Raw genomic sequence first — 19,525 nt, forward strand, 5'->3', positions numbered from 1 at the left:
ACATTGTCATGGTCAAGACCAGAAATTCAGTCCATGGCCTGGGTGTTCAATTACGAAGGTTTTTGTTCTTTCATTTTCCTAAGATGCCTGGCGTTTATGATTGAGACAAACACACTTGTCTCATAATAAGGAGAATGACTGTGGCACAGAATTCTCTGAAAGCTCTTATTTCTCTCTGAGTCAATAATTAGAGGTTTCCCAGATCTTGGGTGCTAGAAAGCCCAGAGGGTACTTTTGATGTTAACTTAGTTATTACGCCAAAGTCTTTATGGGAATTTCAGGCACTGGGACTGTTCCCTTTTACATTTCCCCAGAAAGAGGCTCATGGAATTAAAAAAGTCTTCACCTCCTGATTTCAAAAGAACGTGTCTGATCAAAACCAGGGTATTTCCTGGATTTAATGCAGGCCACTTTTTAAAACAGCTTTCTTCACTCTCGTGGACACTGCTTCGTATCACTGCTAAATTTCATTGGCCCTTCATAGGGAAATGCGGGGTCCATCGCACAGTGTTACGACCCTTGCTGGGTAAAATAGAGCAGCACATAGTCTTGATTAGAGCACTTCTGGCTTTGCTTATTTCGTGTTTCCATCAAATATATCTTTGTATGTCCCTGAAGGTTGTATTTTACATATATTTATCATCAAAAGAAGAAATTGTATGGCTTACTTAAATTCTTCACCTATAAATGCCCAAGGACACATCCTTCAGAATCTCCGTCCTCTGAAGGAAGAATAAACTAGCCACTTACATACCCTTGCAAAAAATTTTTGAGTCCATCTGCCGCGGACTAAGTGGACACATTCTGTAAGAGCTAAGTGGGTAGCCTCAGAGTCAAGTGTAACTTTGTTACCATCAACAGTATACGGGATAATCTGTCAGCTCAAGAATAATGTGTCCATTGGGGCGCCTGGGTGGTTCAGTCCCTGAAGTGTCTGACTCTTGACCTCAGCTCAGGTCTTGATCTCAGGGTCATGAGTTCAAGCCCCACTCTGGGCTCCACACCCTGCGTGGAGCCCATTAAAAAAAGTAATAATAATAATAACGTATCTGTCTACCTTCCTGCAGCTGATCTTCAGTGAATTCGTTTCAGTGACTTTTTACTGAGATAAATGCAATTTGTTTCGGGATTAGCAAGATAAATGCTGAGAGGGTCGAAAGTGTGTGTTCCTGAGGGATGTCCCTTGTTCTCGGCACAGGTGCTTCATAATGGAGGACCGGGGTTATCTGGTGGCACATCCAACCCTCATTGATCCCAAAGGACACGCCCCTGTGGAACAACAGCATATTACCCACAAGGTACTTGTTGCAAAGCCTAGAGCTCCATGCTTCTACAGCCTGTGGTTCATTAATTACATGGCTTGTGTCTTCTGTCTGCTTGACCTTGCTAGGAGCCCTTGGTAGCAAACGACATCCTGAACCACCCCAACTTTGTAAAGAAAAACCTGTGCAACAGCTTCAGTGACAGAACAGTCCAGAGGTTTTATAAATTCAACACAAGCCTTGTGGTAAGTTGATCCCTTGTGTTCTCACATCCCATCCCACCGCGGAATAGGAAATGGAGTCCTGGTTAGTATCCGAATAGGACTTCTGGCTGTTGCATTGCCTGAGAATTACCAAACGATAGGACTGGACCTCAGTCCAGCTCTCCAGGTTGACCAGTACAGGGTATAAAGCCCAGAGTGGGGAAGTGAATGTTTTAAGGTCTCGCACTCGGTGTTTTGTTTTGGTTTTGTTTGTTTAAAGACTCACCCAGCCGAAACGCTTTGAAATGTCTGCTGCACTCTGTTCCCACACTCTTATGTAAATATGTGTGGCTCCATGTGTTCCCTCTTCCTGTCTTCTCGAGATCCTGCAGCCTCCCTAAATTCCAAAGGCCAAATTAGGTCATTTCTTGGTCATCCACCCAGTTAGATGGGAACTCTCATGTGGATCATCTAAAAATAACTTCGTTTTTGTAGTTTAGAGCACTCTTAAGTATTTGATTTGAGATCACTGCGGACTTACCTAGGTATGGTTAAAGATCTTAAGAATATTCTTACTACTTCGCAGATAATCTTAACTGGCAAAGAACTAAAATGGGTAATGACAGAACCAACATTCAAAAAGTTATTCACAAGAAGGACGCTCCTTATTTAGAATATTTATATCATTAAATGTGTAATTAAAAATTTTAAAGATGCATTGGGTTGTTTGAAAATCCTTCTCTCAAAAAAGCAGTTTCAAAAACAATTGGGGAACAGGAGAGTTTAAAAAATGAACAGGGCGCCTGGGTGGCTCAGTGGGTTAAAGCCTCTGCCTTCAGGTTGGGTCATGATCTCGGGGTCCTGGGATCGAGCCCCACATCCAGCTCTCTGCTCGGCTGGGGGCCTGCTTCCTCCTCTCTCTCTGCCTGCCTCTCTGCCTACTTGTGGTCTCTGTCTGTGACAAATGAATAAATAAAATCTTAAAAAAAAAAAATGAACAGGTCAGTGGGATAGTGCTATCAGAGTAAAGGAACTCATGATGACTATGTTTAGACTTCATCCCATTCTAAGGAACACGCTCCTTAAAGGAGATGTTGACACACTTGAGTGCGATGAGAAGGGAGCTGCCAGGTAAGTAGTGGTTCTAAGAAAGTCTGATTTCCTCTGTGTATCTTCTACCATTGGTGCAGTGACTTCCTGAGCCTGCAGCAGACAAAGCCAGGCTACTCTGGGAGAAATTGTTCAGAAACGCAAAATTTTAGTGGAAGATGAATTAGAGTAATTTCTTAACAGCTCAAGTTATTCCAAAATGGAACTGGGGCCTTTCTGGCTAGTGGAGCTAACAGGATGATAGGCCTGTATGATTGCTGATATAGTAGGGGCGGGCGTCTTCCAGGCAGGGGAAAATTCATCTAGACCTCTAAGAATCTGTTTGGTGCCACAATTCTCCAAGTTCGGCTTTGCCTCACCGTGCACGTAGAAGGGATAACTGGCGTGGAAACGAGCATGGGATCACATAGTTGGCCTGCTACGTTTGATACACATGCAGAAAAGGAGGGCCATACTCAGCCTCACTGTGCTGCTCTAGAATCTTTGGTTTTCTGTATGGTAGACCGATTGGGCATGTCGGGGAGCAATCACATTTTTCTTGTCATAGAATGAAGAGATGGATGCTTGTTTTAGTTATTTAACTATTCTGTTTAAATATTATTTCATATCCTGGAGGCAGGAAACTGGACTGTTAATGAGTCTGGTTTTTAAATTTTATTGTTCTAGAAGAACAGAGGTTTGTTATCCAAGGTGGAGCAGGAATGCACGTTTTCTGGTGGATTAAGTTTGCCCTTGAATGCATTTTAAACTATTCCTTACCCAAAAGTTGTCTTTCATTGTTTCTTGCACTTGCTTTCATGTTATGATACGTTGTAATGTGTTTTTAAAAAAAGATTACAACACAGCTATAAAAATTGTATCTGTAGAAGCATAGATAAAAGAATATATACACAACGGTTAAATGGGAATTGGGAATGATCTCTGGTATTAAGGAAAAATTGTATTTTTCCAACTTTCAGCAGTAACCCTCTATTACTTTTGTAGTCAGAAATGAAGTTTTATTGTAAGCTATTTTCAGCAGGTGGTTGAAGGGTTGTTTTCACCACGGCAGGGCTGAATCTTTGCATTGTTGTCTGTCACTTCTGACAACCTCCATTGTCTCCAGGGAGATTTGACAAACCTCGTGCATGGCAGCCACTGTTCGAAGTACAGACTGGCAAGGATCCCAGGAACCAATGCGTTCGTTGGCATCGTCAATGAAACGTGCGACTCCCTCGCCTTCTGTGCTTGTAGCATGGTGGATCGGCTCTGTCTCAACTGTCACCGGTAAAAATGCAGTGCGGCTCTCTTTACTCGACTGTTGACTATCTGAACCAATGTCAGGCGTTTCGTAGCGGCATCTGCCAAATAGTGCAGGGGTGTGTCCCAGAGAAGAAGAAGGTCCTGGTTATGGAGGTGTTTCCCGCTGTGCGATTTGCCAAAGAGTCGTGGATTGAGGCCAGTTATGTGTTTAAACCTTTGGTCCTAACTTCCCTTTAACTGTCCCTTTTGACTAGCTCACAGTGTCTTCTGTTTTCATTCTTCTGTACAGTATAAAGTTTGTCATTGACCCTTTGCATAGTGATTTTCTTTTTGCCTTTCAGAATGGAACAAAATGAATGTGAATGTCCCTGTGAGTGCCCTCTAGAGGTCAATGAGTGCACCGGCAACCTCACCAATGCAGAGAACCGGTAAAATGCACATATTGCATAAATACGTGTTTTATATCTATCTATCTATCTATATATCATAAACACACATGTATAATACATGCACATGGGAGCCTCCTTTATAGATGTGTTCTGGGTTGTGGTATAAGAAGATGATTCATTCTAATGACTTAACTGTTCACTGAGTCAGAGTTCAGGTCTTAAAACGAAGTCCTCTTTCAGGTTACATTTAAACGCTGTGAAAACGTTTAAAATTATATGCAGTCCATACAAAAAACTGCCAGACTGTTACCAGCATTCACATGCGTCAGATACGTTATGTACATTGAGTCACTTTGTTTTCAAATTAACCTTGTGATAGATCTGTAGGTGCCTTTCATACACACATATGCGCTTATATCTAATTTAGCATTCTTTATCTTAGTGACAGATCTTATGGCCACAGTTAAATAAGTTGGGATAAATCCCTTCTCTAGAGCTTAAATGAAGGAATCCTGCATGTACTGATACACAGTTAAATGTTTAAGTGTAGAAAAAATGTCTAAAGGGACCCTCATTAAACAGTTAATAGCGATGACCTCAGAAAAGAAAGATGTAGAGTGGTAAGTCAGGGAGATAACTTTCACTTCTGATTATACACATTCCTATTTTGTGGGATTTTTATGACTTTATATGTGTGTATATATATGTATTTGTATATATATATATGTGTGTGTATATATTTCTATATTTGTGTATATTTGTGTATATATATATGTGTGTGTGTGTGTATAAAAAATTATATATTACATATGTATATTAAAATTATTTCTGTTGTACATAAAGATGAACAAATGGATGCTCAGAGTGGTTAAGTGATTGGCCCACGGTTCCATCCAGTTAAGTGGCCAGGATTCAAGCCCGGATCTGTCTGACGCTATCCAGGGCCAGAGACATGATGAGTTTGGAATGTGAGCACTGTTGGTCCTAACCTGCAGACTTGCCCCTGCCTAGAAATCCAAGCTGCGAGGTCCACCAGGAGCCAGTGACGTACACAGCTCTTGACCCTGGCCTGCAGGATGCCCTTCACCAGTGTGTCAACAGCAGGTGCAGCCAGAGGATGGAGAGTGGGTAAGCCTTGCCTGGTGCTTGCTTCTACATCAGCACAGTCGCTGCAGGAGTAGAACCGAGGAGGGAGTGGTGACCGGCAGCCCCACTGAGCTTTTCTTAAAGGTGTACTAGTTTTACAGACCCAAAAGTGATTCCTGTAAGCCTTGTATCCAGCAGACTTAATGTTGTCCAGTGTCTACTTGTTGTAGCTGTGTGGCATTTGTACTGTATGTCAGTCACGTCATCCGTGGATGGGAAAGTTATTCTTGAAATGAAAAGAATGAGAGGGGACATGGCCCGAAGGAGCAAGGGCCAAGGGGCAGGTATGTGACACATAATAGCTCATTGAGTCTGCTGTCTTACAAAGCAGATAGGCTTCATGGTAGCTTTGAGAACCAGAAACAATGTGTCCCCTCCTCCCAGTCCCTCCCCTCTAGGATGTTTGGGACTAGCCATCCTGGGGATAGCTCCCAGGGGTGGGAGCCGGCTGATTTGTTTCTTGCCACTGCAAGTTGCCATTTGATGAAACAGTCTGTGGGTAGAAGGGGCAGCCAGTTCTACTTTCAGTGCATGTTTTAGCGGAGGAATTGTCGAGCATCAGAGATGAATTTGGGATGTCAGGCAGTAACTCAAAATCAGTTAAATTGGAGAAACACTGCATACATTCTCTTAGAAAATCATAATTCACTTCACATATGAATAGGTCTAAGAAATTGGCAGTAAGAAAGCTGTTTAACTTAATCAGTATTTCCCCAGTTTATATGACCATTTTTCCTTCCTTCCTTTTTTTTTTTTTTCTTTTGAATGACCCTACGCTTGGGGTCAGGCCAAAGTCTAACAAACCTTGGGGCCATTTGGTCTTTTAAGATGATTTGGGATAATCCTGCACTGATCTGTGATGTGTGGATTTTGTGGAATGATCCACAGGGAGAACAGTTTTACGTCTCTCATTTCCTAGCTGTTGAGAGACATAAAACAGCTATCCCCTGGCAGGCTGTTGCTATTCTTCTTTTATAAGGACAGGAAACTAAAGCTCAAGGACTTACAGCATAGTAACTAATGGTGCTCTTGAGAGCTGTCTAATGGCTAGGTTCATATGCTGTCCTCTGCCCGGCTCTGCTTCCTGGGACACTCAATGTCATCTCTCTGGCAGGGACTGCTTTGGTGTGCTGGACTGTGAGTGGTGCATGGTGGACAGTGATGGAAAGACCCACCTGGACAAATCCTACTGTGCGCCCCAAAAAGAATGCTTTGGGGGAATCGTGGGAGCCAAGAGTCCTTATGTGGATGACATGGGAGCGATAGGTATGTTGGGAACCTGGAATATTTTGATTCTTGAATATATATATATATTTTTTGTTGTTGTTGTTGTTGCCTCTACACTAGAACAAAACTCTTAAAATGATCCTCTACCCTATTTTCCTGTTTTCTTTGCCAGTAGTTTTTAGTTACAAAACCAAGGCAGATAATTACCTTCAAAGTTGGCTAGATGTTCTGTGCAGAGTAAGCAGCCATGTTTCCTGCCAAATTTTACAAGCCCGGAATTCATTCCCATAAAGCTTACTCTGAGAAACGTCAGGCCTGATTTCTGTGTGGCTGAGCTGTGGAGTTCGAATGCGAGTCCCAGCTGTCAGAAGAACAGGGCCAGCGGCGGGTGGAATGGCCACTGCATGTCAGTCTCCTGCTGCAGCCTTCCCTCGCGGCGTTTGCAAAGCAGAAGCCTGTGGCTCCAGATCAGCCCTTCAGGTGTTGGGGCCAACAGAAACCAGAGCTATCTAATGTGGTCTGGGTGGATTAGGATGGGGGATGGGGGCCCTGTGGAAAGGAACATGTCTGGGACCAGACCCCAAGACCTCAAAAATACCACCTGCCTAAGATTTTCTCAGTGTTTTTCTGGAGCTAGCACGAGTGTCTTCTGGAGCTAAAGCTTACCTGGCAGGTGAGCTACTTAAACCTTTATTTTTGTTTTTAACATCTCCCCACATTAACCTGTCTGTAGGAGAAGAGCTCCTCCTAGGTGAGGAAGGGTCCTGAGCTCACACATTACCCCTATACCAGATGAGGACACAGTCGAAGTGACCTTGTTCTAAGACATCCCTTTACGTACCCACCTGCAGACTGGTGCTTGGGGGTGCAAATAGTGTTTTAAAGGGAAACCATGAGCTTTGAAATGTGATTCTTTTTAGGGGTCGTGTGTCAGATCCATTGCCATCAAGGACACCCGGTACCATAAATATATGCTAAGAGGCTCACATTGGCCTCAGCTCTGTACTGCATGACATGTCTTCCAAGAGCTGCCCACACCACGGGGAGCTAGGCTCTTGGCCCTGGGCAACCCACGTTTAAGTGATTCTCATCGTCTCACTGGTTTCAGTAGTCCTTGCCAGGGGTGCACTTGCTGGGCCAAGCAACCAACGTTTAAGTTGAGAACCAGAGATTAAAGGAAGCCCTTTAAGTTCTAAGCTCCCAAGTTCTGGTGGGTTCTCTTTGATGCTTCCTGAACTTAGAGCAGCTGCCCTTGTCTCCACCAAACCCCGCCCCCCTCTGTTCCTTCCCATCTTATTCCCGTCCTTACTGCCTGCCACACTTGGGAAGTTGTTACGAGGGACATCTGTTTGTTTGAACAAAGGTGACGAGGTGGTGACACTGAACATGATCAAAAGTGCCCCCGTGGGTCCCGTGGCTGGAGGCATCATGGGCTGCATCATGGTCCTGGTCCTGGCTGTGTACGCCTACCGCCATCAGATTCATCGCCGGAGTCACCAGCACATGTCTCCCCTGGCTGCCCAAGGTGAGCTCCAAGTGAATCCAAAGCTCCTCCAGGAGGCAGCAGCCTCGCTCGTGTCCTTCCAAGACTGGAAGGACGGCAGCCGATCGAGGAAGCCGCTGAGCGCTTAGGAGAACGGCACTGCGTTTTCCGCTCCCATGGAAAAGAGTCGCCCGTCCCCAAAGCCTCCTTTCCTCCTTTAGCCCGTGGCTCACTCTTCAGTGTCTAGACCCTTTGAGCTTCTTCTGGATTCCCCAGAAAATCCCTAGCTGCCCCCTCCTCTTCTGCAGCATTAGCCTACTGCAGCCGGCCTCTGGAATTAGCCAGTCCCAGGAGCTGGGATGCCACGTGGGAAGTTTGGTTCTTCCCTCGGCTCCAATGCGTGGTCTCTCCTGTTCAGACAGGTGGAGCAAAATGACCCCAGGCCGCCACTGGCAGGGCCATGAATCTGTTCTTTTGCCGCTATTATTACATACCGTGAATGAGCATATGCAAGGCCATCATCACATCTCTCAGATGGCATAAGTAATGGAAGTCAGATACAAAATGAATAATCTGCGGTCATGGTTTCCTTACCAGTAGTTAAATGTGGTGTCTGTGCTCATTTGCGAGGACAAAACCATTGAATGGCCATCCCCGGCCTCCCTAACAGCCTCCAGAGACGGGTTAAGCTGACCTCTTCGGAGATAAGGCTCACTCACCATTCTTCCTGGACTTGGTCAGGAGCCACTTGGCTCAGCCTTGCGGCAATCAGAGCGGGTTACTGTTGCAATATTTCACTGTGGCCGCGGTGCTGATAAGGGGAAGGAGGGACGATCTTGGGATAATGTTGCCTGATTGAGGAACAGGGCTGATCACACAGCTCCTTCCCTTTGGTAAGATTTGGGTGCCAGGATTTCCCCTAGGTCAGGATGTGACTATCATCCAGTGTTACGTTACATCTGGCCTCTGATGGGTTTTGTAGCCCCACGTTATCAGCACACTCGGTGGCTTCAGACCCCTCCCTTCGGTTTTAGGTACATTAGTAGAGACTTAAAGATCCATTAGCCTCTATCAACTTATTCTCTCCTTTCTTTAAAAGTTGACCTCGGGTGTCTCTATTGATTATTCACTTCTGGTCCTCCCTCTTCTGATTCCTGCTCCCCTCTCCTTAAAAAAAAAAAAAAAAGGCTGGGACATCACTGCGGTCTTCCAAGTCTGGACTCATCCTTGATGGGACGCTGTCACCCAGCCATCAGACGAGCACTCTGCAGGGTATTAAAGTGGGTGATTTTGTTTGATTAAATAGTCATGTTTCTCTCTTTTTAATGATGGGTAGAAATGTCAGTGCGTATGTCCAACCTGGAGAATGACAGAGATGAAAGGGACGATGACAGCCACGAGGACAGAGGCATCAGTAAGTATTCCAGGTGCCTTGTGGCAGAATGTGCCCGCGGGAGACTAACCCAGAATAAACGTTCTTTCTTATATCCTTTTGGCTTATATTAGAATTTAACAATCTCTGACATGAGCAAGGTTTTTCCTCTCCCATTTTCATTAGAACGAGTGTCCGTGCTTGCTTTGTTTTAGAAAAATCTTAAAAGATCTCGTGTTGTTCCTTTTTGCATGAAGTGCCTTGGCCTAAAACCCCCCACTTACATTTTCTTTCTCCTCCTCGTTCCTTTCCCAGCCTAGTAGTATTTCAGAAAGGCAGTCATCAGGCATACATTGTTTTAATACCTCAGGGAATTAACTGTGTATATCTTGGGGTGGGCAGTATTTCTTTATCAAAAGAGAGTTCTGTTAGAGATACATACCTTGGCCTTGGACTCTATAGAACGTATCTTCTTAACACATGTCGGAGATGGGACGTCTCACTGCTGCTAATCCTCACAATTAAAAAAAATTACTATCCTCTCCGAAGAGTAGGTTCTCCAACGTGTGAATGAGCCTGCTCAGAGCAAATGTGCTTGATGCATTGAAGATCCCGGCATACGCGTGACTAACTGTCCTTGCTTCCCGCAGTCAGCAATACTCGGTTCATAGCTGCCGTCATCGAACGACACGCACACAGCCCAGAACGGAGGCGTCGCTACTGGGGTCGATCAGGAACAGAAAGCGATCATGGTAAGGTCTGGTTCCTTCTGAGGAACCCGGTGGGCTCCTGTGGGCCAGTGCTCACACCCACGCTTCTCCCTCCTGTTCTATGCTCCAGTGAATTACTCTGACATAGTTTTCCAAAGGACACCTTCCAACATGGCACATTTATAGGAGCCCAAGGGTAGTTTTGATTCCGTCTCTGCACTCCCAGGCATAAGTGAGAGGACCTCTGGGCACACAGATTGCTTCTAGGTGTCCTCCATGCGTGAGGATTCATGTTGTCTAAATGGAACCTGCTTACCACTCCACTTGATCCTTGGTCATTGGCAGTCCTCGTAGGTCCTACCACACGGTGTTGCTAGTTGGCGAACAACAGCATCCTCATGGGCGCTCTCAGCCACGTACACTTGGGACGTGACAGGAATCCGTGCTTCCTTCTGGCATTCCTTGTCCTGACCTCCAGCGTTGCCTGGAAGGTTCGGGGAAGGCTTCACCAAGGAGACCACAATTTGCACTGGGCTTAAAGGGTGAAGAAAGAACAGCTGGGGGCAAAGGATATTAGAGGCAGAGGGACTGGTGTCTAGAGTTAGTCATGGCGGTTGTACAAGGCGGCTCTGAGATGCTCAGAAAGGGTAGGGGCTGGATTGTGAGGAGACACGAAGGCTGAGTGGGCTGTGAATTATTCAGGTCCACATGCTGTACCAAAGACTTGGCCACCACCTAGCTTCTTACCTTGCCAGAGTCCGTGTGGCCTGGCGTCACAGAGAACAGCAGACATGTTGTTGGAGTGGCAAGACTCGGGGGGGGGCTCTCCTGTAATTGGAAGATCTTTTTATTTTTCACAGGGCTGTTTAATTTTCCCTTTACTTTCTTCCCAGAATCAGGTCTTTTTTAAATGCATAGATAATGCATTCGTACCTTTTTTTGACTCTTCTTTCTCCACATCTACCCTGGGGGAGGAAAAAGAAAAAAGGATGTCTTCAAACCATGTGCTCCCACCCCTGTGCTAAAAAATGCAGGGGTGGGTATTCATCAAGGCGCCCAGTGCTGCCTTTTACATGAGAGCCAGGGATTCAGACTCCCTTCGGAAAACAGGAGAAGCCAAAACTCTGATTTGTAAATTGGAGCCTCCTAATTTGGGCTCTGAATGACATTGTTCCCACCAACTAAGTAGAAACTTCAGGTTTCTATGGAGAGTCAAAGCACAACTTAAATTTTTCAGTTTCTTTGACTTTTCTGCCTTTTTTCCCCCCCTAAAAACCTTTGAACCTGCATAAATTCATTCTGCCAGGCAGTTCTTTGCCTCTTCTCCTTTGAATAATAAAACAGGTTTGAGGCTACTAAAGTTCAACAGAAATAATTTCTTATTCAGCAGAAATACTGAATCCTTTCTCTCTGTCTCTCTCTCTCTCCCCGGATAGAAATTGCTTCAATACAAAGTTGGAATTCTGAATGACGTTTACGATGTTCCATTAGCTCTCCCATTGTCTTAGGAAAATAGCATATGAAGCAACACTTAGATAAAAGGAAGAGCGCAGTGTCAGTATCTGAAAGCTAAGGGATCTAGCTAAGGGCTTGCTTACTTTCATTTTTCACAATAATTGGGTCCCTGTTATCCCCAAGGAATGAAAAATAGTTTCTCATGCAGACAGAAAGCAACACCAAAAGAAATGGAAGGCATTGACACGCCATGTAATTCCAAAGGCACCACACAATCAGTAGCATTTAACTGCATGGTGTCCTATCCCTGAGCCTGTGTGGCGGGTCACTAAGCGTGGTGGCATCAAGTGCTCGTGTCCCTGTGATGCCAAGAATAAGCCAACCATAGGTCCACATCACAACAAGGAAATCTAATTGAATCGTTTGGTCAGCACACTCCTTTCTTGGCTCTGTGTTCTTCTGCTTGGCGCGTAGATTGGGCACCTGCTCTTTGCTCGGCCTAGTGGAGGGACTTGGTGAAGGGGTGGCCTCGTTTCTGTGAACCAGAGGGTATGGAGGAACTTAGAAGATAGGGTCAAGGACAGCTCCCTGGGAGCCCTCCTCTCCTGGTCTTTGCAGGTTATGAGATCTTCTGAGGCTACTTTGGACTTTAGTATTCTAATGATAAAAATGGGAAGGAGGGGCACCTGGCTGGCTCAGTGGGTTAAGCCTCTGCCTTTGGCTCAGGTCATGATCTCAGGGTCCTGGGATCGAGCCCCGCATCGGGCTCTCTGCTCAGCGGGGAGCCTGCTTCCCCCCCTCTCTCCGCCTGCCTCTCTGCCTACTTGTGATCTCTGTCTGTCAAATAAATAAATAAATAAATCTTTTTTTTTTTTTTAATGGGAGGAGAAATTTCTCCCTGGTGAAGTTGTAAGCATTGAACGTGATAACATACAGCAGACATGTTGAGCTCAGGGTTGACCTCCCTACCTCCATACCCACTCTGCCCTCAAGGAATTTACAGTCTAACAAGAAACTGTAAATGAATTCATGTATTCATAAGACAGATAAAAGGCTGAATATGACCGCTTCCTTAAAAGCCCAGAACAAAGCAGAAGATAGGGAGATAGTTCACTTTTATCAGCACGTAAACCATGGACGTCCCCTGGAGGGGAGGTGGCATTGGTGCTGGCCCTTGAACTGGTAAAATCCTAGCCCCATGGTTCTTTGCAACACAGTGAGAGAACTTCCACATGAGTCCTTGGCTCTGAGACACAAAAGGGAAACTCAAAAGAATAAAAGACATGAATATGTAAATACTGAACAGTCTAGACTTTTCGTGGTATGGTTTAGAATTGTGATCTTCCTAGAATTAAAACTGAACATGACCAAGTCAAACTTGGGGACTCCAAGCTGTATTTTTATTTAGAAATACAGTTGACCCTTGAACACGGTAGGCATAAGGGGCACCGACCCCGCCCCCTCCGCCTGCCGCAACTGGCACAGTTGAAAATCCATGTCTGACCATGACTTCCCAAATGCTTAATGACTAATAGTCTACTGTTGACCGGAAGCCTTACCAATAACATAAACAGTGGATTAATACACATTTTGTATGTTACATGTGTTACGTACTGTATTTTTACAACAAAATAAGTTAGAAAAAAGAAAATGTTAAGAAAATCATAGAGAAAAATGCATTTACACTACTGCCCTGTATTTATGGAAAACTGGCCTCTACGGGGTCCCATGTAGTTCAAACCCCTATTGTTCAAGGGTCTGTGGTATTTCATGTGTCCAAGAGAATTTTATGCTTCAAAGGAATCTTACTTTAATTTTTCTGTCTTAAAAAAAAACTACTCAAAGTAGGAATAGTTTTTGAAGTTGACGAAAATTTTTTGTCAATATTCTAAGACTGCTTAGAATGATGATTTTTCAGCAGTTGACTATTTCTTGTTACGCTCACAGTTAGTGATTAAAAAGTTTACTCCCTACTGATGCTTTCAGTTCTATATGTGCTCTACTATTCTCTCTCCTGAAAATATCTTGCTCCGATTATCAGCTGGCTTACTTAAGTTAAAAACCACTGATGTATTTTTGTTCCTTGTGAATTCATGGGTTAGTTACTATTTCATTAGAAACTTTATGCAAATGTGTATTAAGCCACATTTTTTCTTTGTAAAAGGGAAGTTTCCTTTTAGTGAAGCAAATTCCACAAAGCTTCAGAGGCAAATGCTGAGCCTTGAAAACCTGGTCAAAACCTACGCGGTGCAGCAGGAGACCATTTTCTAGAGGTGCACAGTCTCCTGCAGTTATTCTCTGTGACCACAAGGTGGAGAGTGAGTCGTAGGCACCCTCCCGGCCTCCCCCAACCAGGTACCTAACATCACTAACCATCAGGAGAGGTTTCTCAGGAACCATCAGCTAAATATGTAAGCAGAATACCAAAGAGCCGCAACCTAATCTTGAGTCTTCTGTTCTTTTTTTTTTTTTTTTTAAGATTTTATTTATTTATTAGAGAGAGAGAGAGAGAGAGCATAAGTAGGCAGAGGGAGAGGGAAAAGCAGGCTCTCTTCTGAGCAGGAAGCCTGATGCGGGGCTCGATCCCAGGACTCTGGGATCATGACCTGAGCCGAAGGCAGCCCCTTAACCAACTGAGCCACCCAGGCGCCCCTTGACTCTTCTGTTCTTAATGAACACCTGATCTCCTTTTCAAAGCCTACTTTTTGCTTGAGGTCATTTTTGCAAAGACTTCACTGTGTACATGTTTAGATAGTAAAGAAATCTTTCCTTTGAAAGTGTTTGCTGATATCCTTTGTGTTTTCAATAGAGCTTCCCCCTCCATGAGTCAGACTGAGTCTGTCTTATTCATCACTGTTCCTAGCACTCAACAGAATTGCTTGGTGCTAAGTAAATACTCCATTTGTTAAGTGAGAGCATGTGTTTGCCTTTTTCTTCCTCCTCCACAGCTTGCCATCCCTCCCTCCAGATTGTCATTAATTACTGAGATAAGAGGAAGCCTGAGTAAGTTGCAGAAGGGTTGAGTAATGTCCCCAGAACAAGTGGTTCACTTTGGAAGCACCTCCGCTGGGGGGTTCCCCTCAGAAAGCCAGGGCAGGAGAAATAGGGGTGTCCCTGAGTTGCTTTGGGAACTGCTCAGCTGTCAAAACCACCCTGAGCTGATGACCAGCTGATGACCAGGGTTTAGGACATCCCTAGACTCTTAGGTTGGAAGCCCTGGGAAGGGCCCAGGGAATCCTGGAGTATCTTCGTTGTTAGGTGAGCCTGCTGAATGTCACACTAGGGGAAACCACAGATAACTCGGAAAATTAATACCATTGTTTTGGGAGCACAGTCATGTGATTTTGAATAATGAAGTGCCTGCTTTGTGTGAGGCATTGTGTTAAGTATTAGGAGTACCGAAATAAGGCTTTGCTCATGGACAAGGCAGCCCCGAAGTTCATTATGTAGTAAAAATCTCAGTGAGAGATGTGTGCAAAATGCCATTTAAACTCACAGAAGGGGCATCTGACCGCATGTGGGCTGAAAGCTGGGGTTTGGGTTGCTTCCCAGAGAAGACCTTTAAAAACCGAAGCATGAAGCACAATAGCCAGACGACGGTGGGGGGGGGGGGGGGGGGAGGGGGGGACAAGCAGAAGGGCTGTCACGAATGTGCAAATGAGCTAACAGTTACCATGGGTGCTTGTAAATGAGTGGAGATGGGAAGCCATCAGGATATACTCGGAGGCAAGATAAAAACAGCCCAGCGCTAACGGCTGGCCGACAGTAATCAGTCAAGACCCCGAGATTCTGCTGGAAGTGTACATTCTTCTCACGTCCCCTGTGTGTGAAGCACCTGGTAGCATAAGCACACCGAGCGCTTTGTAGCTGGGGTTTCAGAGCCCGCCGTCCCGTTCCTGAGCGAGCATTGCCCAAGCTGAGAAGCTCACTGGGGCTCCCAATCCCTTACTCTTGAGGCAAGGCATCATTGTTTCCCCAGCCCCTAAACCTAGATACCTCAGACTTGTCCAAGGATGTCTTCTCTCCTGGCAGCTTCACCAGGCAAGTCCATTTGGCCACCGGATTCAGCCCACTCAGCTCTCCAGTGGTCCCTTGAAGCCAGCTACTTGCTCTAACACCACTACTGTCCCTTCTCCAGATCCTCATCCTCTCCTGGGCCAACACTCCAGCCTCTTGTCCTCTGAGCCGCTGATCCCCCCCTTCCTTCTGTCCAGTCTCCCTGTTGCCACAAGGGATCTTCTTCAACCATCTTATATCATTGCCACTCCCCTTCACCCTCTTGCCTGTTACCCTAAATCCCAATTGCTTGCCCAACCAGCCTTCCTGATCTGGTCTGAGCCCGCATGTCCAGCAGTGTCTCCTATGTCTTTCTCTCCCATACCGAGCTTTTTATCATCCCCCAAGCCCACCAGAGACTTTGAGGCTACTGTGTCTTTGTATTTGCTTATCTCCTGGCCTGCGGTACCTTTCCACCCCTCTCTTGACCTAATGAACACCTTCTCTCCCATAAGAGCTACCTTAAGTGTCTTCCTCAGGTATCCTAAGCCAAGTTAACCAGCTTTGGTGTTCCTTTCAGTATGCCTCTGTTTTAATACCTGTGTTTCCCCTTCTTGACTGTGGACTTCTTGGGGCCTCACCTTTACCCCTTTTTCTGGTGAGCAACCCCCAACCTGGCACCAAGAAGACTCTCCAAGACCCATACGTCATTGAATTCCCCATTATCTGCCATGACTTCTCATGGCCAACACTCCTGCGTTTCTGCCTAGACATCTCCACAGACTCTTAAATCAAGATACCTGAAACAGGGATGCCTGGGTGGCTCAGTGGGTTAAGCCTCTGCCTTCGGCTGAGTTCATGATCCCAGGGTCCTGGGATCGAGCCCTGAATCGGGCTCTCTGCTTAGCAGGGAGCCTGCTTCTGCTCTCTCTCTCTCTCTGCCTGCTTCTCTGCCTACTTGTGATCTCTCTCTCTGTCAAATAAATAAATCTTTAAAAAAAAAAAGATATCTGAAACGAAATTCATTTCATTCCTGGGACTGGGGATCTCTAAGTCTTACCATCCTGACTCCAAGTCACAGTCCCTGTTAACACCCCTTCAGCAACCCCCAACAACCCTCTCACTTTTAATAGCTTACCAACTTCTCTTGTTTCTGCTCCTGAGGTACTTTTCAATCTGTCCAATCCCGTACCCATAGTTTTAATTCTTAGTCTCTCATCTGGGCTTTTGAAATAACCTAACTGTCCCCCCCCGCTTTTTATTCATAAGAAAAAGCTGCCATCAGAACTCTCTTTGAAACACGGAAAGTGTCATACTGTTTTGTTTTGTTTTTTTTTTCAGTCTGCTCAGAACGTTCTGTGGTTTCTCCATTTTTTTCTCCTTTGACATGGCCTTTATAATCCAACTATAACACCCTTTTTCACCTCCCTCCTGCCACATTCTCCAGCTGCCTACCAGCACTCACCCTAGCCACGTGGTACAGGAATGGCCTTGGGGTTCCACACCCCTGTGGTTGTGCTCTTCTGTCCTCTTGCTCCTATCCACCTACCAAACTCCTACACATCCTTTAAAGCCCAACTAAGATAGGAGTTTCTCTGCAAAACTTTCTCATTCTTCTAGCCGCAGTTATTCCGTGTCCTAGATTTCAGTTCTACCTCAACCATAGCACTTAAACCATTATCCGCAGTAGAATAAACCTAGCTTCATGAATATGTGTCTCCTGTTCAGTTGTGAAATCCTCAAGGAAAAGAGACATCTCTTATTCATGGTTCATCGCCTCCCCCTCTGGCCCATAATGGTCTTCTGTCAATGAATAATTGAGCAGACCCAACCCTGTGTTGGCTTTATTTCCCAAGCACTAGCTTTTAAGCTCCCTGCACGCGGACCAGGTTTTCACCTTGCTGTCTCCTACAATGCCTAACACAGTATCTTGTACCTAGTAGGTGCACAATAAACAATGCTCATTGAGTTGGACCGGCTTAAATAAGTCTGTCATTTGAGAAAGGTTTCCTTGAGGCCAGAGAATTGCCTTTCTCATTTTTGCACCGATCATACATTCACAGCCACAGACGTGACTAGCGCTACCCATGGGCGAGTGCTGATGGATGCTAACCGTAGATGCAGTGGAAATATTAATGAGCTGTCACTTCTCAACATTTTTAAAGGGGATTTCTGCAATATTTAAAAACATGCCAGCGTTCTTGGAATGGAATCCTTTGATCAGCAAGGGCATTTTCTTCTGAAACATGTATTACTTAGAATACCGAAAGAAATTAATCTTTAAATACAGTGAGCCAGCTTACACAGAGAATAGCTGATTCCTTTGCTGGTTGCTAGGGGTGTGCGTGGAGTTAGTATTCCATGGGGTGGAACTTTGAGCAAGTTCGTTAACCTCTCTGATCGTCATCTCCGTCACCCGTCAAATGGGTGTTAAACCGCATGCCTGATTGGGGTGTGGGAGCCCCAGGACGCTGGTGCCTGCCACGGAGCAGGTGTGCAGGTGATGGTGGCCATCGTTTTTGTTCTCACTGTGTTGTGACGCCACATTCAGGCCTGTCCAAGCCCCGCTCCCCCCCCCCCCCCGCCCCCCACCCCGTCCGAGTCCTGTTAGGACATTTTTTTTTTTTTTTGAAACTGCCTTTCTTTTTTTCCTTAAAATAAAATTAACAGTCCTAATCTTTATCTCTGGGAAAGGTGTAGGAGGATAGCTCCCAAATGTCAATGGTAGTTACCTATGGATTAGAGGGGATGTGCAGTGATGTTAGTTTTTGTTTTGTTGTTGATTTGGGGATTTGGGAAAAGGCTGCTTGTAGATTTTTTTTTTCCTTATCTGTGCTCTCTCAGGTGTCTAAAACCATTATGGTCTTACTGTGTAATTGTGGAAAAAGAATAGCTAACAAAAGATATCTTTAGAAATAAGTCACTTGACCGTCCGCTGGCAGCCTGCAGACGTGGGCCGCCGGGTAGCACAAAGACAGGAGCATCTCCCGGCGTCGTAGGCATCCGAAGTCCCGTCCCCTGCGTCTGGAAGTTCTCAGCTGCCTGTTCTGTTCCCTTTCCAGGTTACAGTACCATGAGCCCGCAGGAAGACAGTGAGAATCCCCCGTGCAACAATGACCCCTTGTCAGCCGGGGTCGATGTGGGAAACCACGATGAGGACTTGGATCTGGACACCCCGCCTCAGACCGCTGCCCTCCTAAGTCACAAGTTTCCCCACCCCCGCCCCCACCACCCCACGCTACACCACAGCCACCACTTACAGGCGGCCGTGACAGTACACACTGTCGACGCGGAATGCTAACGCTCCCCTCACCGCCTCGGGAGGACGGGATCTGGGAGGGACAGAATGTTCTGGAGGGGGAAAAGAGCCAGCATCAGAGACTCCATCGTAAGAGACCCCCTGTGTGTGTGTGTGTGTGTGTGTGTGTGTGTGTGCGCGCGCACATGTGTGTGTGTGCACACTTCGTCCAGAGTGATTAAACTCCTTTCCTGCCCGTTCACGTGTTTCAAGAGAGACCACAGCAGACTCACACTCATGAAAATGCAAGTCTGGCTCCGAAACGGAGGGGAAGGAAGCCTGATTAATGAGCCTGCCATCGTACTAAGGAAATGGAACAGAAGGCAGACCTCCAAACAGAGACGAAACCCATAAATGAAACATGGGGAACCTTCGTTAAGCTGAGCCAGAGGAATGTTCCAAGGAGCCAGAAACATTCGGCTCTCCTTAACTGGAAGAGAGAAAAGCATGACTGGCCGGCGACTGAGAGCGTGGCATACCCAGGGAGGAGCGTGTGCTTTGAAGATGTCGCTTGGTTTCGCAGCGGTACCTAGTGGTACCGGGATACCACAGTCGCTCTCGGAAACTCCTGGTGAGCTCTAATGATGCATCTCAAAATTTCTAAGTAAAGGATTATTTTTCTACTATTTATT

At 45.7% G+C, this 19,525-nt stretch overlaps 1 protein-coding gene across 1 annotated transcript in view; it reads left to right on the forward strand.

Moving 5' to 3' along the window:
* The window catches only part of LOC111143371 (cache domain containing 1), a 201,491-nt gene extending 182,595 nt beyond the window's left edge, over positions 1-18,896 (forward strand). Inside the window, exons 18-27 of the mRNA XM_022497070.1 lie at positions 1,199-1,298; positions 1,391-1,507; positions 3,681-3,841; positions 4,159-4,245; positions 5,218-5,334; positions 6,467-6,618; positions 7,943-8,104; positions 9,399-9,476; positions 10,085-10,186; positions 18,658-18,896. Coding sequence (XP_022352778.1) covers positions 1,199-1,298; positions 1,391-1,507; positions 3,681-3,841; positions 4,159-4,245; positions 5,218-5,334; positions 6,467-6,618; positions 7,943-8,104; positions 9,399-9,476; positions 10,085-10,186; positions 18,658-18,896 — 1,315 coding nt within the window. The remainder of the gene's footprint in view (positions 1-1,198; positions 1,299-1,390; positions 1,508-3,680; positions 3,842-4,158; positions 4,246-5,217; positions 5,335-6,466; positions 6,619-7,942; positions 8,105-9,398; positions 9,477-10,084; positions 10,187-18,657) is intronic.
* Positions 18,897-19,525: the final 629 nt, after the last annotated feature.

Source organism: Enhydra lutris, unplaced genomic scaffold, assembly GCF_002288905.1.
Source record: "Enhydra lutris kenyoni isolate GAN:26980312 unplaced genomic scaffold, ASM228890v2 scaffoldscaffold9, whole genome shotgun sequence".
NCBI classification, from domain to species: domain Eukaryota; kingdom Metazoa; phylum Chordata; class Mammalia; order Carnivora; family Mustelidae; genus Enhydra; species Enhydra lutris.